At 34.2% G+C, this 27204-nt stretch overlaps 1 protein-coding gene across 5 annotated transcripts; it reads right to left on the reverse strand.

Annotated features, from left to right (window-relative positions):
* Nucleotides 1–249: 249 nt before the first annotated feature.
* On the reverse strand, nucleotides 250–27204 carry LOC110466519 (M protein, serotype 2.1-like). 5 transcript variants are annotated; one of them, XM_021523063.1, is made up of 10 exons: nucleotides 27127–27202; nucleotides 12098–12169; nucleotides 11366–11738; nucleotides 8309–8485; nucleotides 6105–6293; nucleotides 5486–5674; nucleotides 5019–5207; nucleotides 4060–4134; nucleotides 3263–3493; nucleotides 250–2859 (listed from the first exon to the last, which is right to left on the reverse strand). In XM_021523063.1, the coding sequence occupies exons 4-10, from the start codon at nucleotides 8325–8327 to the stop codon at nucleotides 2648–2650; spliced, it is 1104 nt and encodes a 367-aa protein (XP_021378738.1). In that variant the 5' UTR covers nucleotides 8328–8485; nucleotides 11366–11738; nucleotides 12098–12169; nucleotides 27127–27202; the 3' UTR covers nucleotides 250–2647. The 5 variants fall into 5 exon arrangements, with proteins under 5 accessions (XP_021378738.1, XP_021378739.1, XP_021378736.1 ...); XM_021523061.1 differs by lacking the exons at nucleotides 250–2859; nucleotides 3263–3493; nucleotides 4060–4134; ... (4 more) ...; nucleotides 11366–11738; nucleotides 12098–12169 and adding exons at nucleotides 16661–18878; nucleotides 19273–19500; nucleotides 19737–19811; ... (3 more) ...; nucleotides 22821–22914; nucleotides 26612–26673 and having other exon boundaries at nucleotides 27127–27153; XM_021523064.1 differs by lacking the exons at nucleotides 11366–11738; nucleotides 12098–12169 and having other exon boundaries at nucleotides 27127–27178.

Genomic DNA, 27204 nt, shown 5'->3' on the forward strand with positions numbered 1-27204 from the left:
GGAACACACTTAGAAGTCCTCCATCCAAGCATGAAGATGGTCAAATATCAGTTTCCAGGATATTTTGGTTGTTTAAAAGACTGTTAGAAATATTATATACATTTGACCTCTTTGTCCCTGAAGTTAGTCATGTTCAATAATTTCAACTGATTCGATTGTCCTTCATCCAAGCATGCTACGGTCCAAACATCATCACCATAGGCCTTTTGGTTATTTATAAGAAGTTGTTTTAAAGGTTTACGTTAAGTTTGACCCATGCGACAATAAAAGTGTGTCAAGGTCATTCATTTTAACAAACCTGGTAGTCCTTCATCATGGCATGCTAATCCCCGACTTAGGCGTGTTTGGTTATTGAGAAGATATCTTTGGAATGGAAAAGTGGACGATGGATGATGTACGACGGACGCTGGGGCATGAACTCATCAGTAATTCGTGCGAGATGAGCTTAATATGGCTCGGGCTTATCAGAGGCAGAAGTGAACCTGCTGGATAACCCCTTACCATCAGAAAGTTTACACTACGTCATCGTCACAATTAATCTAGTTCGCCGTAACGCTGACAGAAGGACGACCGATCATGGCCAAACAGCTTTCGGTGAAATATTTGTATAAAGTTGCATATTCATAGTGAATATGTTTTATTGGAATGCTGACTTATGAAAACAACTTTAAGAATACAATACGACATTCACAACACGCATATAGAATAAGCATGATATCGAACATCTAAATAAAATTCCATTCTTCGTATCAGATTATAAAAGTCCGTAATTCTGAGTAATACTCATCTTCTCCTCCATACGAGTGAGTTATGTAAACAGTCCCTTATTGATGACAATGTGTGTACCTTCCATACGAGTGAGTTATGTAAACAGTCCCTTATTGATGACAATGTGTGTACCCTCCATACGAGTGAGTTATGTAAACAGTCCCTTATTGATGACAATGTGTGTACCCTCCATACGAGTGAGTTATGTAAACAGTCTCTTATTGATGACAATGTGTGTACCCTTTTCCAGTACGCCATCAGAATATCTTTGAGATTTAAAAGGATAAGTAAAAAAAAGGCCAGTTAAATACTGAACCTATTTCATTGGTAACCTTATGACTCACTTAGATAACGAATTGTGATGGTTAATTGGAAGAAACACCCTTCACAGATTTACAATGGATAGAATAAAAATAGATACGTATGGTACTCTTTAAATTGTGTAATTTAACCAGGAGGATTTTTTTTTTATTAAATATGTAAATCATATCTAAACGAGGAAACGAATATTATTTTGCTAACATTGTAAGACTAATAGAAAGATGTAAAGAATTAATTCTGAAAATCATCTACACACAAGTCAGCTAGATAGATGATGAAAGAATTGTTGAAAAGAGTAAACAATGTTGTTTTATATATTTATTCATATATTGATTTAAAATCAAATCAGGGTAGTCGTTACCATATTTCATCAAATAACATCGTAAAATGGTTCTTCTAGATACTTTAGTACAAGGGAGGCAAACACAGGGAGCACTACGGTACCTATCTCTGTACCTCTTCTTATGGTTAATGACATTGTTGATGGCAAAAAGATATAACCTGCCAAGAATAAGTCCATAGTTTTAAGAATAAAGTCATTTTTAAGAACAACGGCTTTTGATCCAAGTGCATGAGGTATATTCGTATATAAAACAACAACGTCACAGGATACATGTTTAGCCCAATTTGTGCATTTTTTTGAAAAAGATCAAAATCTATCTTATGATATTCTTAAAAACAAGTTTTGATAAAATGTCAATAAAATGACCCTTATGCTGTATGCTACAACATGTATATGGCTCCCGACAACATATCTAAATTTCAAATCTGAAGAATTTTCTACTTAATTGCTTATACTTTCATTCTTGAGAATTTTAGTAAATCATGAAAAAGGCTGGTTAAATAGGGAATATTGTATCTAAAGATACGTGCTTTTCTACATAAAAACATTATCGTCCGATAGTAACGGGATACACCATTTTATTTTTGTCACGATACCTTACACCTAATGAAGTAATTAATGTACGTCAATAAGGATATCAGCCATCAACATAAATACAAAAGGTATAATAAACACTGAAATAGTATATACGTTAATACAGAACAAATGGCGTCGACCGTCAACATTATAAACCAAAAAAAGTCTAGATTGAAGCTAATCTAAGTAAAAAGACCTGGCTATCTAATAAACAGAACCCATTTATTCAGAAAATCATTATAACTATTCTCTCAACTTGGATGTACTTGTCATCTTTTGATATATCAGACTGTACGTTATCTCGGTTGCACGAAATATGTAAATTAATTGGTTGAGCAAGTTCTGCCATTCATGATAAAGACAATATTTTACGGACAACAAATGATGATGTCGGTCTACATAAGGAAGAATCGTTCACTCATTTTATGATTTTTGCATATGAAATAAATTCCTCGATGTCTTTTTGTTTTTTGTGTGTAGGACGTATCATTGATAATCTCACCGTCATGTAATGTTACATTGCATTCATTTTATTCTTAGATAAAAGTACATTAAAACATGGCGCACTTATGATAAATGTGAATATTTTATCATTATAGTACCTTTACAAATCTTAACTATTATTTTACAATGAATTTTTCAAAATTTCTTTAAAACAGTTGCTATTTTACCAATAGCAGTGATGTTGAGATCACATTCGTACAGTCCACTATTGCTGCTGAACGCCAGGTCAATGATACCACCAAGTTGTCGTATCTCACTTCCGGTCACACGAAGGCTGGTAGGTGTCAGTGTTGATAGGTTGTCCTTGTTGGTATGATGTAGCACGAGCACGTAAACGTCTCTACCACCTAAAAAGTTCATTACTTTAGTTAATACATTTTCACTAAATAGCTGTCTTTACAACAATCATGTGGACACGTAGACTAACCGTTTGCTGTGTAGTAGATTGATATATTATTGTATTGTTTGTTATTTATATTTCACATTCATGTGTATTGACATGTCAAAGATCGTACAAGTACCCTATATAAATACCACGAAATACCGTTACTGAAGTAGGCGTCTCTCTTGAAATACTTATATGAGGTGTCCGGCTGTTTATTGATCAACTTATGCAAATATGATATCTTCTTATAACTTTATTGTGTGATCAACCACATGTCATCTTTTCTGTGATTCATTCCAGTTTTAAATAGGTAGTCTTGTTGATAGCACTTTTATAATTGAGAATATTTGCTTTTGATAGATAACCTTCCGTCCCTTCCAATGCGTCCTGAATATTTGTGCCGACCCTCGACATATTCAGACATAAAACAAACAATGGCCCATTGGATACATCTGTTGGTGTCTCGCTGAGCACAATTGAAAAATCAAAGCTCTTTGAATCGAGTCTTTCTCCTAGCTGTCTCGTCAGCTCCTTGGTAACCATGTCCACCATTGTTTTCCCCAAACCACTTCGGCTAGTACGTAGTAACCTCATCACTAAAGCGACGAAATAAAAGGGATACAGAAAACAGTAATATACAGTTCCAACCTCATAACGTTGGTCGTATAAAAGTGTAATTCAGGAATTTTGACATGCATTAGCCGAGTCGTTCATATATGATATAAGAATTTTTAAATACAAACGTTTTGACCATGTTAACAATATCGTTTTACAAAGATTCAAATGGTTGGGTAGTTTCTGTGATCGCCGGGGATTAGATTACAGACACAATATGTCAAAATATTATGACTAAATGCGGAAACCGTGCGTACAATGCATACACTTCTTTCAAAATAAATACAATAATATATGATATATTACAAATATAGTTTTCGATGCGGATACATTAATTGTCAGATTTCCCTAGAGCATCTTATTAAGGGAGATTTACATATTGTAAGTGAGCAAATTACTACACGTGTGCTTTTGTTACATGTTCTTTACACAAGGCAAAACAAATTGTTGTCCACAACCTGGGATTGACAATGGTCAGGCTTCATATTTACTTTACAATAAGTATATATGGATGTAAAAGGAATGTAATATATGAGCTAAAACATACCCACAACTTTCTTTTTTAAGCGTCGACTTTCTTCCAACACTGTTTTTAAATTGTTTATTTCTTCATCCTTTTTTACTATGTAAAAATAAACAATGTGACAAGACATAGTATTTTAAATCGATGCAAGTTGCAACTTATTCACATTTTCAAAATAAAGCACACTATACATATATTGCATGCTTCATCTCATCAATCAAGTCAGTTTGGATCAACCGTGAGAACATAATCTGACATTACTGGTTTATCAAATACTTTGTAAAAATGACACACTTCTTAAATATGTATAATATGTTGAAGTGTGCAAATATGCATTACTTGTTAAGTGTCATAATCCAACGTCCTTAACTAAAGACAGAGGGAACTAACATGTGAAATTCGAGGAAAAATCCCCCCAGTTCTATCTGGATATACCGGTAACAAACTTAAAGTCTCAAAATTCAAGATTGCCGGCAGACTGCCATCTTATTTTTCAAATCAGTCTCAAAATTTAACATCCATTACTTGATACCATGGGGAACTTACATGTGGAATTGAGAAAGATTCCTGCAGTACCCTCTTTGAAACAGCGGTAACAATTTTAAACTCTCCGAATTCTAAATGGCTGCTTTGCTCTCCCGATCAGTCCTATATTTCAATATGCATAACTAGGGACCACTGGAAACCTTCAAGTAAAATTTGATAAAAACCCTTCCAATTCCCTCTGATAAATTGCGCTTACAAACTTTCACTCTCAATATTAAAGAAGGCTTCCCAGGTTCCCCGATTAGTCCCGTATTTTAAGATAAGCATCGAGTGATACATCCAGTACTTGATGCAAATAGCGCTAACGTTTTTTACAAGGGGCGATTTGAATAGTCCACCATATGATGATGTTAGGCTATAACCGCAAGCTGCAACAAAACACAGGACTAAGCAGTATTAAAATAAACGCTATGCTATTTTTTTAAGCTTTGACATACCTAGTTCTCCTGTCATCCTATCAATATCCGGCTGAAGACTCTCAACAGTAGATGATAGTTCCTTAATAGTCTTGTTGAGAGAACCTGTCTCGTCCTGTAGTGTTTGTATGTCCCTCTGTAGTTGTGATTGTTCTTTCAAATACTCCGCTTTTTCGTTTTGAACTTTGTCAAAATCCCCCTGTTTCTCCTCTTTGAACAGATGAAATGGTCAATGAACATGGTATGTTATTTGTACCAACTGTCACGCTAATTTGAAAAGACAAATGCGACAGTCGATGGATGTGAAACAATAATTGTATAATTATCACGCAAATTAGAAAATCCCATAATTGTAATGGTTTCTTTCATTTATAATGTTGAACTTAGTATAAATTAAGCCCGTAAGCTAATATAATGAAAATTTCAAAACTGAAACAACATTTATTATCGTTACGTAGGTACAAGTCAATATACAAGATAAGTCATACCTAGTTGTCCTGCCAGTCTGTCGATGTTCCGCTGTAGACCCTCCATGGCGGGAGTCATCTCCTCATTCGTTCTGCTGAGGAAACTTGCCTGGTCCTTAAATTTCTGTATATCTGTCTGTAGCTGGGATATGTTTATAACAAACATTTCGTTTTCCCTTTGAACTTTGTCAAGTTCAGTTTGCTTTTCCTCTTTGAAAGGCCAAATTTTAATTACATTATATCGTTTCAGTTTTAAGTGTATCAACAGTAATCTTAAGTATCAGTAACAGTATGTTTATACCCTCTTTTTAAAGTTTCTCTTTTAAAGTCTACTGATTAATTTTATATTGTGATATTACACCAAAAAGTAACACACAGAAAATATATCAATATATATTTATGACTATAAGAAGATCAAACAATGAAAGTTCAGACACAAATGCAGGTTATTTGACGAGAAGAGAACATGGTCTGTTCGATTTTATTACAGCCATCTTATTTTCCAAAAAAATAATTACAAACTTTATGTCATGAGTCTATGCTATTCATTTAAATTTAAAATGTTGACTACAAATCCACGACTAAACAATATTAAATGGCCTATATGTATTCTAAGCTTTATTGGATAATATAGTCCTACCTAGTTCTCCAGTCATCTTTTCAGTGTTCTGCTGTTTAATCTTTAATGAAGATAATAATTCTTCATTGGTCTTGTTGATAGAGCTTGTCTGATCCTGTAGTGTCTGTCTGTCTGTCTGTAGTTGTGCTACTTCTCTCATATACTCTTCGTTCTCCTGTTGGCTTTTGTCAAAATCACCCTGCTTCTTTTCTGTAAGCAGATGAACATTTTAGTGTAGGTAATATATTAATCGCTACATATGTCATGCTTATTCGTTCTATTTTTAACAACACTAGAAGCACCTGCTGCATAATGCATTGACAAACAGATATACTTTTGCAACAAAACCGTTACGCTGATAAAACGAACGAATCAAATCTGAAAAAAAACAAAATTTGTTGTTATGTAAGTTATTAAATCAATCTACTGGATTGTTCATATCGAGTTCCACTGTCAACCTATCGATGTCTCGCTGTAGACCCTCCACTGTGGATGATAACTCTTCACTAGTCCTGGTTAGGGAGCTTGTCTGGTCTTCTAGTGTTTGCCTCTCTGTCTGTAGTTGTGATACTTGTCTCACATACTCCTCTTTTTCCTTTTGAACTGTGTCGTAATCACTCTGATTTCTCTCTTTTAACACATGGAATCATCAATAAATGTATGAAATTTCTGTCACGCTTTAAATGGTTTTTGATGCTTTTGGTTATACATTGAAGAACGATTTATTAACAGATATACTTTTAAAATTAGTATCAACAATGCCGGTAACAACCTCTGCGTGCTTTCATCCTGGCTTACATGAGAGATAAATATAAGTTAGATAGCTGTTGGAAAATGAAGTGTAAAACGTCGGTACGCAGATAAATTACACACATCAAAACTAAAATAACTTGAAATTATCAGTCATACAAATAGCAGTTAATCTTAACAATTAATCATACCTAGTCCTCCTAACAGTATAACAGTTTCTTATTCGAATTACGCTTATAAGTTTCCGACAAGAATGCAGGTTGACGAGAAAAAAAGAACTGTCTGTTTGATTTTAAATCACCCATCTGAATCTAAAAGACAAATCATTAACAAACGTTAAAGCTAAGAGTGCAAGTTAAAAAGCTTTCAATTGAGATTTTTAAAAAAAACTTGTTTCCGAATATTGTTTCTAAGGAAGTGCCGACATCTTAGTTTGTCATTGCTTAATAACGAGTATGGGTCTCGCTGGGAATAAAAAGCGCATTACCCGTCAAACCGGTTATCATTTGTTCAACGTGTGCATAAGGTGACACTATATGCTATAGAAATAGAACACTTTCACAATTTTGAGGGGCAAACATGTTTTAACCGATCATTAATCTAAGAAAAGTGGAAATAATACTGAAATACGACCAAATAAAAGATCTGATGCACAATCCCTTCCCCCCTCCCCTAAAACCCCCACAATAACGTACCTGAAAGAGAAACGAACAAACAACTGACGCTGATGCCTACCTTTTAGATATCCAACTAGTAATAACATCCTGTATGAAAACAATACCAATTCCAATTATTTCCATTAGAACGGTTCAATTATCCAACTTCCCATTGTTGACTACACATCTGGGAGTGTCGCATTTTCCACGTGTTTTACTAGTAAAGCGTCTACACGACGAAGACTAATAATTTATAATAAAGTTTTCGTGTGTTGGTGCAATTCTATGCACGTGATAGACTGATGATATATATACGATTTATTGAAGTATTTCCAGTAATATACCTTTTATTTTGGATACACGATTTTCGAGAATGTGCTATACGTAACAACCAGCTTGGCAGTGTTTCAAAGTCTTCATTTGAGTGCGTTTGATTTTTGATATCGGTTGCCGATCAGGGTGCGCGGTACATTGAATGGCAACACAGACAGTTGTAGAATGATAACCGGTTCCACAGGTAATACGCTTTTTATACCCAAAGAGACCCATTCTTGTTAACAAACAAAGAAAACTAAAATGTCGGCACTTCCTTGGAAACGATAGTCGGAATAGATGGGGAAGATCTCAAAACCGGAAAAAATATATATTTTTAAAAATCTCAATTGGAAGCGTTTTAACTTGCACTGTCAGCTTTAAGTGATGAGTGGATGATTTTCAAACACAAAAATCAAAGTATAAACTACAACCAAGTCCATGGCTAAACAGTATTTACAGGTCTCAATATATTCTTAGCCTAATTATTAGATAGCATTGTCATACCGAGTTCTCCTTTCAACATATCGATTTTTTGCTGTAGACTCTACATGGTGGGTGATAACTCCTCATTTGTCCTGTTCGGGGAACCTGTATGTCTCTCCGTCTGTAGCTGTTGTGATATTTCTCGCACAGTCTCCTCTTTTTCCTTTTGAACCTTGTGTAATTCATCCTGCTTTTCCTCTTTTGACAGATGAAATAGTGAAAACATGAGATACATTAAAGTCAACTGATTTGAAATATTTTGGCCTGTAGATGGCATCTATGATGCAGAAGTATGCATTGGCAAATATACTTTATCAATTAGTACCAGTAATATCAATTTAGTCATTCCGAGTTCTGTCTATAGATCGATATCCTGCTGTAGACCGTCGATAGAAGAGAAGATGATAAATCCTCTTTTCTCATGTTTAGGAAGTTATATGTTTTGGTTACCTATTTCGTGAATTCACAGTCTAACGCTTTAAAGATGAAAAGAGAGACTTAACACTTTATATTAACTTATACAAAAGAAAAAATGAGGGTACGGATTTAGTCAATGAAACGCGATTATGCCACCTTATTTATAATTGTACCAACTGGCAACTGGTTGATAAGTGATGTACAGACTCGTTGTGGGCACGATCGATTTGATTTGTTTACTAATGGGTCTTTTAGAGGAATCGAGTGTTTTTTTTATAAAAGCCCCCATTTTGTTTCATTCCGGCGTCGTTGGAATTCGTATCGCACCTCTGAACAAACTTTTGAAATGATTATATATATAGATATTGTGTCTTTCGCTGCAGCCCTTGGTGAGAGGGTCAATGTTTGTCTGTGGAATGATAATAATAATAATAATCAATCAATGTTTTCATTTTTTATTTACATTAAAGGGACATCACGGTGAAGTGTATATTTTTTTTCAAATACTACGTACACATCTACCTGTCTGACCAACGTTTTGTTCAGGGATTTCCCTCTACTAGCGCATACGCATAGCACACCATTTCTTTCTAAACAAATTGACTGGCCGTTTGAAGTAAGCGAAAAAAATTCGTTGTACCGCATCAGCTACGAAGCGAAAAGTTGCCAAATGGTCAAAAGATAGCGCAAGGAGTACGTTACGGAATCATTATTACCTCGCTTGTATCTCTGTCTGAGTTTGAACACAAATGAACTTATTTTGTTATGTTAATGGGCATGTATCGGAGAGAGTTTACTTTGTGTTTCTATATATAGTAGTTTTTGCGAAAGGAATGGATAAGTGAGTGGTTAGTTTGATTTTGCTATGAGGCCCTCCAAGGGATAACTGTTGTGATGGCCACGGTGTATTCTGTTCTCTCCTCTGTCGGTACTCGGGGTCAAATGAGATATGTGCGCTGTAAGATTTACATAATTTATAATATTCCCGGGTTCAGTAAAATGGTATGATTTAATTATGTTGCTGAATTAAACGATTTTTTGTGTATTTACATGCTAGATTTAAATTTGTATTAATATTAATACCCGGCCTCCTCTGCCGTTACGACGCAATATATAAAAAAAACTCTCGTCGTCAAAAAGCTTCGTTATCGCAGCTAGATTTAGATATGTCAAAATGACGAGCCAGAATGAATGACTGAGGAAGGAGAACCTGCTTATAGTAAATAGGATCGCATAACAAATACTTTTTTATAAATCGTAATGTTTCAACAGTTCATGTTTTCACCTGATGTTTACTTAGAATCATGCAACAACTTTTTCTCTATAAATAATTAATTTTCGACTTCAGATAGGATCGGGAAAGGGAAAAAAACTTTTGTTTGCGTTGTAAAAATGACGCGTGCTGCCAATAACTACGGCTTCTGTTTCGGACAAAAATGATCTGATTAAAGAAAAGTTGTCTCAACATTAAAAGGGTCCATTTACAAGTATGCTTTAATCTATGCAAAGTATTGAAAACATATAATTATCAAGTATCTCAACACATTCTATATCTGACTTATATTCTACATGTACACGTAGTGGTTTTGCCATACAGTTTATTGTGTGTGATGACTAATATGACTTACTAAGTGTTAGCGTATGGAGACAGTGAAAGTGGGAAAAAGAGTATACATAAACATAATATGCATGGTCTATACAAAAATTGGCCAAAGACATTGAGTTGTACAATGTAATAAACAAATTCACAAACGTTTCTCTTTCTTATACTTGTCATTGCATATACACGCTTTATGAAAACATTTCAAAAGGGATATTCGTCTCGTGAATATTCCTTTTTACAGAAAGGTTTGTCTCATAGCTGAGAGAAGGTGTTTAGCCCCGTACCATCTGTATCGGTCACAGTAATAAATTTAACATATAATTATATATATCTACTCCATGTGTATGCCTATTATCATTGTTGATATTTAATTGTAAATGTATGATTGGAGAAGGCTGTGATAAGTTGTAAAATATTGTGCCCAACCCTTGTTCAATTTTATTGAGAAGGTAAGAAGTTGCACTTGCCTAACGGCCCCTCTCTGGGGGCCTCTTTGGAAACGTTTCATCTCGGTCAGACCACCTGTGTTTACTGCCTCGTCAGGTGACGTTATTGGCACTATTTCTAACAGGGCTTTCCCAATTCAATTCAAATGTTTGGAACGGACTATGAATATGGGGATAGCGAGGTAACATAAGTGGAAGGGCATACAACACATACATCCATTAAACAAAATATGGCTCTTCACGTGATGTCCCTTTAATAATAACAATTATTTAGAAAGATAATTTAGACACATGATTTATATATTTGTGTGACTTTAAAAGACTCAGGAGCAGCAGAATCTCAAGAGATTGAAAATTTATTACACTGCACCATACAGCTGTTTCGTCCTTCTAGGACTCATCGATAATGCTAGGGGACAAAAAAGGGAAATCCAAAATGGTCGAAAATACCCTTGAGATAGAGGGGGTGTTGCATAAAATCCCTTAATGATAAGAATTTCAAAAGATATGAGTAGTGCTGGTTAAGAAGTACAAGTACGATAGTGACATGGGAAAAACAAAAGGACATTTTTGTTTTTAATTATAGGATTACGATGAAGATTCTTTTCATACCATTGTTGTATTTTTCTCTGCCTTCAGAAAACATCTTTTTGGGTCTTTTAACATATGCCTTCTTCTCTTCTTCCCATTTATTTAGTTTCTTGTCTTTGTCCTTTAAAATGTGTCTTAAAGTATCAATTTCTCTTTCCAGGTCTTTTATCGTTTCCTGGTCTTCTAGTGGATGCGACACCCTTCCTTTTTTTCTACGCAACGAAAAGTCCTTACTAAATAAACCATACAGAGTTGATCTGCATGGTAAACACAACATGTGCCAGAGTTCTTGTTTCATGTCCTTATAAACGTCCTTGGGTTTAGGAAGTTTCTTTAAGCTTTGGACGTTTGCCTGAAGATATTGTATGTGTTTATTCATAGTCTCTGCTATGACCTAAAAGAAAATGAGATCATTGATAAAACGTTTTTAACCTTTGGCTGATGATATGTCCAATATATGATAATAAATTGCCAGAAATTAGTTTTGCCTCTTAAACACTAAACAAGTCATAACGATGCATTTATATTGAAAACATAAAATAATTATCTTACAGTGTAACTACATAATTGATTTAATTTCACGTATAACAAATATACTTTTATACCTTAAACGGTGCAACCTCTGAGCTGAGGCACTTATGCAACACAATGGCTAATGTTTGTTTGTGAATACAATTAACGATGTTCTCATAAATCATCTCTTAATCGGTCTAAGATTCATAAAAAATTGTACCTAACAAAAACAAAACTCACCGCAACTTCGTCTGTCGTCGGCAATGTTGAAGCCATCGCTATGATTCGTCACGTAGTCAATCGTCCGAGAGACTAAAAGATAACCGAGTAAGATTTTCTATTTATCACTGTACAATTATCTCAGTAAGTAAACGTATTTGTGTTTGTTATAGGCCCAATAACTTAAAGTGCAAAAGATATTTACAAACGCACCAGGATTTCAAATGGATGGTGCTATTTACGGAATATATTATAGATTGTGTATTTCGGGAAGATTGGAAATCTTTCTCCATATAGATAATTAAATATATACGACAACAGTACGTTGAAAGAAACAAATTATATGCAATGCTTGAGGCTATCATGTGGTACATAATTTCGTTCATATTTTACTTAAGTCAACAAGTATTAGTTTTCTTTTTCATTTGTATTTTGAAATTTACACGGATTTCTATTCAATTGTATTTAATTTCGTATTTTATGTTATCCGTAGTTGATAAGACTGCTGTTTTATCAAACAAATAAAATAATAACTTTGCTCTAGCACTGAAGTTAAAGAGTACGCGAACTGTAAAAGGACGAATTACATATCCTGTATGTCCATTAACGCTGTAGGCTATTGAGGACATACCAGCTAACAAAAACTGATATACCAAAACTCATTAAGGTAACATTTTGGTTAGCATACAAGTAAAACTTGGAGAAAGGGGTCAAATCTACTATTTTAGATAGAGTCAAATATTCAAGGTTCTTAAATAAATTCTTAGGAATGTTTCAATCTGACACATGATTGATACAATTATATAAATGTGTTAAACCACAAAACAATGAACTATTGGATACACAACAAAACAACATTGTACTGCTTAATTCACAACAGCAAAGAACTGCCCAATGAATACAAAGCAAATAACAAACATGTAGTAACACTGAATGCACACTCACAAAGCAATATACCACTTAATACACAATCAGATACATATACGAAACAATGTACCACTGAGTACACAGAAATAATGTACCAACGAATACACAACAACAACATATCGTACACCTGAATACACAAAAACAACATATCGTACATCTGAACACACGACAACAAAATATCGTACACCTGAATACACAACAACAAAATATCTTACACCTGAATACACAAAAACAACATATCGTACACCTGAATACACAACAACAAAATATCGTACATCTGAATACACAACAACAAAATATCGTACACCTGAATACACAACAACAACATATCGTACATCTGAATACACAACAACAACATATCGTACACCTGAATACACAACAACAACAAATCGTACACCTGAATACACAACAACAAAATATCGTGCATCTGAATAGACAACAACATATCGTACACCTGAATACACAACAACAACATATCGTACACCTGAATACACAACAACAAAAGAAAGCAACACTGAATACACAATAGTAAAACATTGTACTACTGAATAAACAACTAAATACTGTACCAATGAACACACAGCAGCTGAATTAACAATCACAAAACAAAGAATCACTGAATAAACAACAAGGAAACAATGTACTGTTAATACACAGCAATAATGTACCAATGAAAACCATAACACTAAAATATTGTACACCTGAATACAACGAAATAGTGTACACTTGAACATACAACAACGAAAAAACAACCACTGAATAAACAACAACAAAAACGATTCACAACTGAATACACAACATCAAAACATTGTACAATTGAATACACAACATCAAAACATTGTACAATTGAATACACAACATCAAAATAAGCGACATCAATCATCGAAAAGGTCAAGTAGATACTACTCTTGGATACGATTAATCCATGACCAAGTAGGGAATTGATCACATAACGTATTTATCAAGTAGTTTCTGTTTTCTAAAACAAGTTCTGGAAAATGAAATAGAGATTCCGCTGGGGCAAGTAAATTAAATACGAAATGAGAAACCATGGAATATGTGTCTGTAGCACGCGCACAATGCTGACAAAACACTGTATCGCTTTGCGATACATGCCTCTGTTCGAAGTCTCCCGTTGTCACAGGACATCCGGTATAATGCGATTCCCCAATGATGGTTCACCAAGTATGTAGAAAATGAAACATGATCACAGATTTAAAAACAAATTGCCCCCATCTAACCTTCGCGCTACTTAAAATTGCTTGGTAACGTTAGAAAGATGGACAATTTTTCTTTCACTTAATCTTGCAAACGATGCAAAGCAAGTGTCATTCGAACATTTAAATTTTTGACATACATACCACCACGTTGTGCATATGTCTTAACACAAGTGCTAACACATAACGTTATCAGTTATAGTTACTAATAAGGAATATTCATTATCAGAAAGAAAAAAATTGCTGTAAAACTGTATTGGCATGTGCTTATGTGAGTGCGCGCAGATAGAAAATGTAAGGAAGCCCGTAGACAGCTCATGGCGCGTGCCAGTAGTATATATCAACTCAGTTTTATATTTATGTAGAAATCGACAACGCAACTTAGAATAAAATATTTTGCAATAACAAATGTATTTTAGTGGAATAATTAATAACTAATTATGATTAGATTGAAAAATATGTTATTGATGAAATCCTGTATTTCAAAGCAGCGAGCGTATGGAAGAATGATTGTGTATTTAGTGTTTTATGTGTATATTTATATAGCTTAACTTGACGGGCAGACAATAAAGACTTCTTCTCACTGCCAGTTAAATATTACATCCTCAAGGTCTTCGGCAAGGCAGCATCAGGGTTGACCAAGTCTTATATAGAGTCACCAGGGTCAAGGTCAACTGTAGGAAGGATTTGCTATTTTACAGGCAGGTATGAAGGGTCAGTCGGTTGTATAGGTCATCTCGTCATTGGAAAATATTTGTACTTTCGTACAAGATATTTGAGCTTCGAAAGTATTTACTTTGCTCAGAAGCAAAGTCATTATTGCGTTTGGCGACTTCTCGTGTTCGTGGAACTCTATGTTGTGTTTGTTATAGCTATATACACGTGACATCGTCACTTGTGAGCTTGTGCTCCACACCTTATTGTGAAGGGATTTTGAATACTTACATGCATATACATATATATATGTGTGTGTGCTGTGTGTGTGTGTGTGTGTGTGTGTGTGTGTGTGTGTGTGAGAGAGAGAGAGAGAGAGATTAATTATAAGCATGGTACAGTATTTTCCTTTTTCTGGGTTTCCATGCTTTTGTTTCATGAATACTTAACTGAGCAACCCGTGATCATACAAAAAGACATTTACAGGGATTGACGAGCCATGAAAATAAAGATGGAAACTGATCAATTTAGGAAAGTATAACAATTTTATATGCAGTAAAAAGAAACATATCCACAACATACTTTTGCAGTGTGTTATAATTTAACATTCCAAGTGAAATAATATCACAGCAATACTGTACCTTTTGTTTTGTAACGTAAGCAATAAACACAAAACAGGAATATCACTGCAGTTCTATATTTAACACAGGAAAATAGTATTGATATCACACCAATGTGATTGTCCGCATAGTCGTATGCCACAACCCTTTTTTTTTTTTACCTTTTCTTTGAAAAATCTTTAGTGATAAAATAGAATATATATCTTAAAAAAGCAGAAAGAACATTTTTTATATATATAATTGATGAATTGTACTCAACATTTTTAGATTAATTTACACAGAAAACTAAATTATGTGTCCCGTTTGGATACACTGTAGCCTGAAAATCTGCAATTGCTAAAAGCAAATAAAAGAATTAGTATTGACATTGTGAGATAAAGAAAATATGTTCATATTTGTGCCTTAATAAAGAAGTGGATGGATTAAAATGTTTTTTTACAATTTTCCATCATTATATATGAAATATATATACAGTGTATAATATACAGTTGTGGAATCGCACAACGTTACACGATGTGTGGTGTGTGCAGTGCGTACGGGGTGTACACGATGAAAAACTGTGCGGTAATAGCACAGTTGTTCGAAAGGTATCGTGGTTTATATCTATTGAGGAATTGCGTGTTAAATAAATACGATTTCGTATTTAAACTAAAACCTTTCCGGATTTAAGTATGTTACCTTTTTTCAGACAGATTTACATGGCTTTTTATTTATCTAACAGTAATTTATATACCACGTCATCAACACGTCCGTACTGTACACGCAGATAAAGTGTGTACAAAGCAAAGTTATCTGTTACAACTATATGTAATTACCAGGTAAAGGTGCTTTTTGTATCATTAGTCAACCGTAAAGGAGGAGTTTAATAATCTCAACACAAAGCGTATCATACACAATTAACACAGGTGAGGTCCACTTGTATATTAATAAATGTCAAATAATGAATGAACTTTATTCAGCGATCAACTCCATACAATAAACTACGTATATGTTCATGTATTAGCGTTGTATTTCACAGTACAACCCTATTATTGACAGATTTGCAGTTATTGTAATAATTTATATTTACATTTGCATTTCCGAAAATGCAAATTATATTAACATTTTCATTTGCAAGCAAACAAGTCATAATGCGCTAGCGCGCATTATGTAGTTTGCTTGCAAAGCTGTGTCATTCAAATAGATCATAAATACCACACAAAAACAGTTCAATGCTTAAGTAACATCCATTGAAGAATTAGTAAAAGTGCAAAATATGCCAATCGGATATAAAATACGTATACTATGTACCTTATTTCTTCACGCCCTCCGAATTGTTTTCATTCCGTAACATCTATCATTCGATCTCACCATATTGCACATATGTGCGCGTTTTATCGCACAGCGGGGTGATAAATTGTTAAATCGCACTTTCGTGCGAAAGATGTGTGAACGGCGTGTGCACGATGTATGAACGATATGCACACGACGGTGTTTTGGGTGAGTTGTGCGATCACACAATTGTATATTGACACATGACAATTTCGACAAGCAGTTCATAGCTTAAACTTTAGATCAACATACACGAGTGATACATTGTCTTTCTTAGTACGAGAAATAACAAAAAATATTAAATGACGAAGGAAAGTAAATCAATGACCTGTCTGGGCCTCGAACTCACGACCCACGACACCAAAATTCAGATATATCAATATGTTGATATACATGGATATGAATCATATAAATATCGTTACATATTATATAGAACAAATTCGACAGGTTGGTCATCTTAAAACTTAAAACTATCTGTCGAATTTGTACTGTGTCTTATATGTTATGATATTTGTATGATTCGTATCCTGTATGCGATCCAGATTTCATATCAATAGACGTGTTGTGGCAGGAGCTGTGGATACTTTTAACTTGACGAAAAAAATGACATTTGTTCAACCTTTAACGCTAAACATTTGAAAGCTCTTAGAATCATCAACATATATACATTAACTGGCTATTGTTTTATTAAGTTCTGTATTTGGTTGAAGGTACGAAAATGTGTAAATGACTATTTTGTAAGCACAAATCCTTGTGTTTGCCCCAAGTCAAAGCACGAATTTTATATTTATCACAAAGAGTTAACAATATGTATCACTATTAACAAACAGTCAAATATAAATCACAAGAGCCCACGTATAATTGTATAATGAACCTAAGCAAAAAACAGCTTGATTTAACACATTAAATGAATAACGTCCGCCTAAGATGTATAATTCATAAATTTATAAAACACATCAGGCAATTTAAATTGGTAGTCTTATCAATATACACTTCAGTTCAAACTTGGGTTAAACATGTATAACAATGTAGGGACAACAGGAGGGGCAGACAAAAACTTTTCCTAGAAGCGACTAGAAATGGCAAGAAAACGGAGTTACAAATAACAGTGCAACAAACATTAGCAAGGTACTGCAAGCAATAAATATTGTTTAATACTTTAAATCATAATAACAATAAATATTATGGTGAATACTGCTAGCGATACACACCACGGGACATCGCATGGGTTTGGTAAGTTGCACATCATTCATTATTATAAATGATCGGTGCCAATAAGGCTGTTTTCAGTCTGTATTCGATGCTTTCCCTTTAAATAGCAAACACTATTACTACTGAATGGGTACTGTCAATGGGTCTGTGTAACGAGTAAAATCTTATTTCTCCTTACATTAAATATTAAAAAGTAACAATTTTTTTTTTCTTTTCATATGTATAATTAAAAGAAAACAAAATGCTTAAATGACAAAACTAATTTGTGCCTATATTAAACTAATACTATACTGTCCGTACACTGTAAGTGGAGATATTACCACATCCTGTGAAACCGGGAAAAATCCGGAGATCACCAGGTACCCAATATCAGTCTACCCTTTAGAAATATCGCGACTCTTTCGTCCGAAGGTTAGAATGATGTTTGTATAATACAATACGTAATCATTCAAAAATAATACTTGCTCACTAATGTTTGATTCAGTACATACACCTTATTTCACTGACCTGCTACATTATCTTACTGACGGTCATACTGTCGTAAGTCCTTGTCCAACTTATCTTTGCTATGTCATTTTAACATCAATAGATATTAAAAACGAGTTGATATACATTACTGAAACACATAGTTAATACATTATGCCGTCATATACTTCCTCATAATCGAAGTTATCTTTTCGGCAGCATTATTGTTAAGGTCACATTCGTACAGCCCACTGTCACTGCTGAACGCCATATCAATGATCCCGCCCAGCTTCCGTAACTCACTTCCGGTAACGCGGAGACTTGTGGGAGTTAGAGACGATAGATTATCCATGCTGGTATGGTGAAGTACCAAAACAAACACATTTGTTTTGTCAGCTGGAAAATATAAGACATTTTATTAAATTATACTTTATTTTATAACAAATATAAACAGGTTCTATCAACACTCGTATTGGACCCGGATGGTAAAATAGAGGGGATCTGTTGTAGGATGGCTAGAGTACAAGATGAAGCCCAACGTTTTCAGACAGGTATTCTATAACTTTTCACTAACCAAAGTTATTTCAGGTAGGTATGCTTTAAAAAGTGAATAAATATAGAAAGAAAAAGAAAAATGCACTTAATATTTAAGTTTTAATTAGTAATACAAAACATTTTTTAACCCCTGAACCGTACGTTTTAAATATTGGATTGATCGGAAGTGTCGTGCTCTCTTTATGACGTATGCTACTTATTTTACTACTCTTATTGTAAATGTATTTTTACGTACCCTGGATTCCCTCGATAGCGTCCTGTATGTTGGTACCAATCCTTGACATGTTAAGACATAACACCAGCAGTGGTGAGCCAGAGATATCTGACGTTGTCTTACAGGGTCGTATGGTCAGATCGATGTTGTCTCTGCCGAGTTGTCCTCCCACGCTTCTCATCAACTCCTTGGTGATCATGTCCACCATAGTTTTACCCATTCCACTGCGCTCTTTCCATAGTCCCATAGCTGTATCCGGGAAATAATTAATGATATCAAATTGATTAAGTTCATCTCCGTTAGTCTTATGAGAATAAAAGATGAATCAAGGAAATATGTGTAGATATCTATTATTTTAGTACATGTATTTATCATACAAAATTTATTATCTATGTAGATGTAATCATATGTATTTATTATAGTTCGTGATGTTAGTCTCGGAAATGCCATTATTTGTAAATGTTTTGGAATTAAATGAAACATACCTATTTGTTTCCTCTTTGCTTTCTGCAGAACTTCAAGTTGTGATTTCATGGAGTGTAGTTCATCAACTTTCCTCTCTTTAAAATACAATCATTAGTGTATAAAACAGTACAACATGTTTATCAAATAAGAATATCTATAGGAATATATTACAATGCATTGATGTATTTGCCGGATGATTATCTAAAAATGATGAAAAGAAGGATAATATGAATGAAGCTTCTGACGTTAAGATTTACTTAAAGCGTTTATGTTATTAGACCAAATGAAAACGAGGAAAATGATATTTTATAGAAAATAAATCAAAGGTAAACAAATTGAGAAACAGGGTGCCATATTTTCAAAGCATGGGCAAGCTTTAATAATTACCTAACTTTTCCTTCAAAGAACGGTTTTCGTCTTGTACGCTTCCAATCAATTCAATTTGCTCCAATTTCAGGTTTTCATTGTCTCTCCTTGATCTTTGTAGTTCCTCATCTCTGGAATCTGAAATAGCCGAATGTGTATCCCAAAGGGCCAATTTAAGTACAGTGAACAATTTGTACATCAAATTGAATAACAAGAGGCACAGAGGTTCTGTTTCGCTCACCTGGATATCTATGCAATCATGGCAAAATATTCTCCAAATGAGATCCAAGGGACTATGCCAGACCCCAATGCCAATTCCTGTAGTATGTCTGTATTAGATGTTTCATGCAATGTAATTTAATGTATGGTTATGGGGTGGGGATCTCAACTGTTTCCAAGCTGTGACTCAGAAACTAGATCCCTAGGGTTGTTGCCAGACCTTAAGATCAATTCTAATATCATGACTGCATTCGTGAGAGATATACTAGTCAATAAGTCCGAGTCAGAAAGACAATAATCTGTTGGGAGGTTTCACATCAAATCACCACGAAAAACCCAATGGCTCTCTGCATTAGAAATAAAGATACGTTAGACATTATCGACTATGCCTGTGATTATCTAGCAGGCGGCCTGTAACAAGTTTTCAAAAACATTTTAGCGTTAACATGTCGTATAAATCACCGAGTTATACACAGTAGCGACATGGAATGCCCGTTGGCCTACAGGCGCGGTGAGTGCATCTACTTTGTGCGGTCACTATTTTGCACTGTCACACCACATTGTCACCCGTTGCTAGCGCGTTGGGAAGCACTCTTCCGATGACGCAATGTTAAACCGAATATGACAGTGTGAAATGAACATTTTGTCTCGACCAATCAGATTACAGGAGTTTCGCTAGGGTATAATAAACTGCATTGTTATACTGTTATATTAAATTGTTATCATGCTTGTATATATATTTTGATGTAGGGCCATATTGTAAACTGGACATTGTCTAAATATGTAACCATGGTAAAATAAAAATAATTATTATTATTACTACGTCTGAAAGTACAATACTTTGATATGATTGCCAAGTGATTGTTTAAAAGTGATCAAAAGAAGGATTATACAGCTGCTGGTAGGCATGTCGAGATTTACTTGTGTTATTATAAGACCCATTGAAAACGAAGAAAGAGTTATTCTACGGAAATTACTCGAAAGCTAGTAAATAGAGTGCCTTATTTGTACATTACTCTTCAGTAAAAAAAAAGTTTAAAAGAGTTTAAAAATCACCTAACTTCTCCTGCAAGGAGCTATTCTTATCTTGAAGCTCTCCAACCTGTTTTAACAATTTAGTGTGTTCCAATTTCAGGTTTTCATTGTCCCTTCTTGATTTTTGTGTTTCTCTATCACTAGAATCTACAAGAAACCAGGAAAAAAATTACAATAACATTAAAAATATTAAACAATAGAGATATAAAAATTTAAATCGTCCTAACCTGTACTCCAAAGAGGGTTGCTCATACCTTAATCTTATAAACCAAATTATAGTTAAAACGATAATATTTTCGTTATGTTAATACCGTATATTTTCCGTTATATAGGATAGAAAAATTCGTTTGAGAGGATAATGCTCTGTAAAGACAACCTGACACTGTGTTTACGGAAATGACCGAGACACATACCAGCACCAGCAGAGGATCCTTTCCTGTATCTTTGGAATGACGAACGATATCTCTCGTTGTCTTCTTCCTTTATCTCCAATTCTCTCTTTAGTTTTCTTATATTGTACTCCATCCTATCGAGGTTCTCTTTAAGTTGTTTGTGTTCTTTTTTAAGCTCACGCAACTCGCTTTCAGTCTTGTCAAATGACTTGAGTTTTATTGACATCGAATCGTTTCTCTTCTTATAGTCATCTCTTTCAATCGTCACTTTTCGCAATTCAGCCTCTTTGTCTTTGACCTCCTTCTTGCATTTTTTTTCTATTTCTCTCATTTCGTCTTGCTTATCAAATAGCTTATTTGTATACATGCTTTCCATTTCTAACAATTCCTGTCGGTAGTATTCTTCCTCGGTGCAATACTCCTCGTCGCCTTCGTCCTCGTTTTGGGAACGTTCCAACTGTATGAAATTGTTGGTTATCTCGTTCACAATCTGCTGACGTTCCTGTGACAATTTCTTCAGATTCTTCTTCTTGTGTGTTTTCTCGTTTTTAGAATGCAGTTCTAGTCTTTTCGATTTCACAGCATCTCTGCAATTTCTGCATAAAATCCCTCTGAGCATTGTCTGGCCTTCATTTAATGCAAAATTCACATTGTCAAATTTGCTCATATTTGATGAAATAAACTCCATGTGTTTTTTCACCTCATTTCTTAAATTCTGAAAAAGTAAGTGGTATACCGAATTAAAAATATAAAAATCTTGTTTGCGTGGAAAGATATGTAATAAATAAATGAAACTTAAATATATTGTATGATATTTGTCTTTGTCTTCAATTTGTAAGACACAACAACCTGCTTCCATTGACCATTCATGTATATAAAGGTTTCACCATCTGGTTACAATAATTTAAATGAAGAACAACCGTTTTTGAAAATAATCTATCAGTTTTTTAATCATCATAATGACAAAATCAGATAAAATATCACATACACGCACATTTTTCTCGTAATTGGTATATAGGCTTTTATAAGATAAGGTGGTAGTATAATAAGGTTATTTTATATAACTGATAATTTTCAGCCGTTTTATCTTACCTTTACTATAGTGGGTGCATCAACTTTTAAGTGTGGCGACCAAGACAAATCCATATTCATATTTTAGTTTCACTTTTACAGCAATTCTAGTTACCTATAAAAGTAAAACATCGATTAAGGTTATCTTTGAGTGACATGAACAGTATCATACTTGACGTTTTGGAGGATAATGTTCAAATAATGTAAAAATGATTTAAACATCGTTCAGTCCCATGTACACATTTTAAGAAGAAAAATAAGGTATACCAGTAAACAGTTTTGTACTCATTCCAGCTTCGACGATTTTGCTTTCATATCAAAGTTAACCATTAAACCATTTTTCCAAACTGCGTCTTTCGTTGATAGGTAAATATTTCTATATGGGGGTATAAACAGTATGAGGATACTAAAGGGCAAACATAAATTTATATAGGTAAACATTAAAATAAAATTTTAGAATTGCAATTATATATTATGATGCGTTTGTGATCAGTGTCTACGTCACTCAGAAACACCGTTCAGTGCATAAGACAGACAGACAGACAGACAGACAGACAGACAGACGTCTATGAAATATGGTCAAGTTTTTTTTATAAAATTAAGTCTTCTTAACATGTCGATTCAAAGAAGCAAACTAGTACCAGTTTTCAAACATTGACTCCCACTTTCATCAAACTTGATCTATTTGTGTACACTGTGGGTTCTTGTATCTCTTAATATTTGTGGGTTTGTTCAAACCTAAAACAGGTGGGTTTTTTAATATTCATTTTCTGTTACATGAAAACACTAATAAGAACATTTTTGATAATCACAGTTCTGACTAATTTTAATCCTGATTAACGATTGTTAAACAGCTCAATTAATAATCAACTTAATGTCACAATCCGTTGTCGTGAAATGTTATAACGACGCCATAATCAAATTTGAAATTAACAATATCATGTTTTATCATATTGTAGAATTCACAGTCGATATGAAAAGACCATTCAAACGTAAACAAAATAACAGAACTATGATGCGGTTGTGTTCACCGTCTACGTCACCCAGAAACGTCACTCAGTACAGACAGACAGACAGACGGACAGAGACAGACAGACAGACAGACAGACAGACAGAGACAAAACTATGTAGTTACTACAAACTCATTGTAGAATTAGCTAACGTATGAGCATGCATTAGCATGATCCTAGATTAATAAACAATCATGATATACTTAAAGATGGTTCCAGTTTATATCTGGTTTTTTCTATGTACTATGCTCATTGTTTTCTTTTTACAAAGATGTAGATGTTAATTAAATCAAAACATAAAAGCATAATACATGTCGTAATTATATTGCGGTTTGATATGATGTCACTTGCGGTATAAAGACAGTTTAGATTTGTTTTCCTTACATGTATATTAAAACGATTGGAAAATTGACAGGAAGCCATCTCTTGCAAAAACTGTTATTTGCAAAACTCCTGAAACTATCTCACCAGAAACTACACAAGTAGACATGCATTGTATATCACAACAAACTAGAGAAATGACATAGTCAATTAGCATAGTGTTTGATAACTGAACTTAAATTACTTTGCTCCTAGATTTTTTTTGATTTTTTTTTTAGTTTGTTTATGGTTTAATGATACATGTACATCTATATAACAAGATCATCAACAGTAACTTCATAGTAAAAGTGCGGTCGGTGACGAAATGAGGCCAGTTCAGATTAACCATTTCGTTCAGATAAACCATAACCTCCTTCACTCATAATTTCTTTTAACTTCCTAGTATTCATTATTTTAGCGATATTGTTAAATCAATTAGACTGTTACATACAACTTAGCATAGGTTACCTCATAGGTAAGCCTCGGCTAATTTGCATACCTCTACAAGTATGATATCTCAACTCTTGGCCTCAAGAAAAAGGGATACCCCTACACGTATGCCACATCACCAAAACTACAAACCCCTACACGTATGACACATCAGCAAAATTACATATCCCTACACGTATGACACATCAGCAAAATTACATATCCCTACACGGATGCAAGCTCAGGCTTTAGCCTGAGTAAAATTACATACCCGTACACGTATGATATCACAGGCTTTAACCTCAGTGAAAGTACATACCCCTACAAGTATAACATATCAGGCTTAAGCCTCAGTAAAATTACATACCCCTACACGTATCATGTTTCAGGCTTTAGTCTCAGTAAAATTGCATACCCCTACTTGTATGCAATCTCAGGTTTAACCTCAGTAAATGTACATACCGCTACAAGAATGATACCTTAGGTTTAAGCCTCAGAAAAAGTACATACCCATCACTGTATTATCAATACTGTGCTGATAAAATACGGGATACCCTACACGTATGTAATCTCAGACTTTAACCTCAGTAAAATTACATACCGTTACAATAATGATATCTTAGGTTTAAGCCTCAGACAAATTACATACCCCTAGATGTATGCAATCTCAGGCTTTAGCTTCAGTAAAATGACATACTTCTCAGTACACGAATGATATCTCAGGTTTTAGCCTCAGTAAAATTACATACCCCTACACGTATTATATCTCAGGCTTAGGCTCAGTAAAATTACATACCCCTACACGCATGATATATCAGGCTTAGGCTCAGTAAAATTACATACCCCTACACGCATGATATCTCAGTCTTAGGCTCAGTAAAATTACATACCCCTACACGCATGATATCTCAGGTTTAGACTCAGTAAAATTACATTCCCCTACATGTATGCAATCTCGTATGTGTTATTGTCACTCATACTTGTTGAGCTATTCTATATTTACAGTATCGCGAAGATTTAACTGTCATGATCCGGTCGTTAATGGCGTGATTAGTTCTTTAAATGTAAGGGTTATCTCCCTTCATCCGTTGACTTTGTTGCCATTAGCAACGACGGAGCGATTCGCGGTAATATCAACATGTCTTGATAATGTAAATGTTTTCTTTTTATACCTTTATGTTTTGTGTACTTTTAATCTCTGTGTCCATTATTGAAGAAATAAAATATTGTATAAGTAGTGTAAGGTTGACTATACACCCTTCGTTTTGTAGCAGATTGAACGTATGCCCATGTGTAGAGCCAAAACAAAAATTATAAATACTAAGCTATAAAGAAGTCTAGTGCACACCTTGTACATGGTACATTTATATGCACATACACATATGTTGAAAGTATGTATTATAATATAGAATATATTAATGCATTAATCTGACTTCTTTATGCGATTGTCTTCATCTATCTCAGATTAGAGATTGAGTTTTTACTCATTTGATCATTGTCGATTTAGTCAGATAAAAGTTACTATTATTAATTAAAGTAGAATTATTGTAATGTTGTGATTTGCAGAAGGTTGTTGACCACTAACGTCCGAAACCGACCAGTAAATGATAGTTAGCCTAAGCTGACATCGAGCACCAACAAAAAAGGTAAAACTTAAGAAATGCCCATTCAACTCAAGTCTGTATTTAAACATTAGTGACATTATTCATTTTGAAATATGGAACAAAATTGTGTACATGAGAAGTACAGTCGATTATCAAAATCATGTTTAGATGCCTTCAGTGTTTGCGTCGCACACAATAGTATATACCACATTTGTAGATGTGTAGAAACTGTTATACATTTTTGTTTGTATAAGATGTATGCTACGTCGTCTTCCTGTTTAGGCTTTCAAAACATGCTTTTTTCTAAATTTACTTCAGACCTGCCCAAACATTCATATAGTACTTTTTCAGTTCTTTTTGCAATTAAAGATTAGCCAAATAAAAGCAAGTAAAGATAGATCAATTTTACCTGTATGAATGGGAGGGCAAGTCTTCTTTCGTTTCCACTATCGTAGAATGCTACTTTCGTTTCTGCAAAGACGCGTAGAAAGCCGGGTATTCGTCGTTGATTTTTTTCCGATTTGTTGCTGTTTGAAGTTTAATTCTTATTAGCTAGACAAAGGTCACAGATATGTCTTAGAAGCGGATCTACTATAATGCAGAAAGTAGATATTGCTACAAGGTATGCACGATATGACTGTGTAAATGACTGGAACGTAAATCATTTGATTTAAATAAAAGGGAATAAGAGAGGAAGTTCTGGATGTAAAGAAACATGCAACGTATTGATACATTTCTATCGATCACAGTTCAGCTAGGCTTATAGCCGGCTCTTGAAAGCATCACATATTTACATCTTTCAGACCTGAATCAAAATCTTTGTAAACTTCGGATTTTCCTCAATTCATAGAATTTCCTCTTATTTAGATTTTCATTAACTTTAAATAGTTCATAAAAGTACGGCCAGATATTATTAAAACAAACCTTTCTTGTTGAAACCACGTCCTGTCAGAATTATGAAACGTGGATAACACTTACGGAAAACCCTAGTTTCGTTTTGAG

The sequence above is a fragment of the Mizuhopecten yessoensis genome, unplaced genomic scaffold (genome assembly GCF_002113885.1).
Source record: "Mizuhopecten yessoensis strain PY_sf001 unplaced genomic scaffold, ASM211388v2 scaffold11135, whole genome shotgun sequence".
Classification (NCBI taxonomy): Eukaryota; Metazoa; Mollusca; class Bivalvia; order Pectinida; family Pectinidae; genus Mizuhopecten; species Mizuhopecten yessoensis.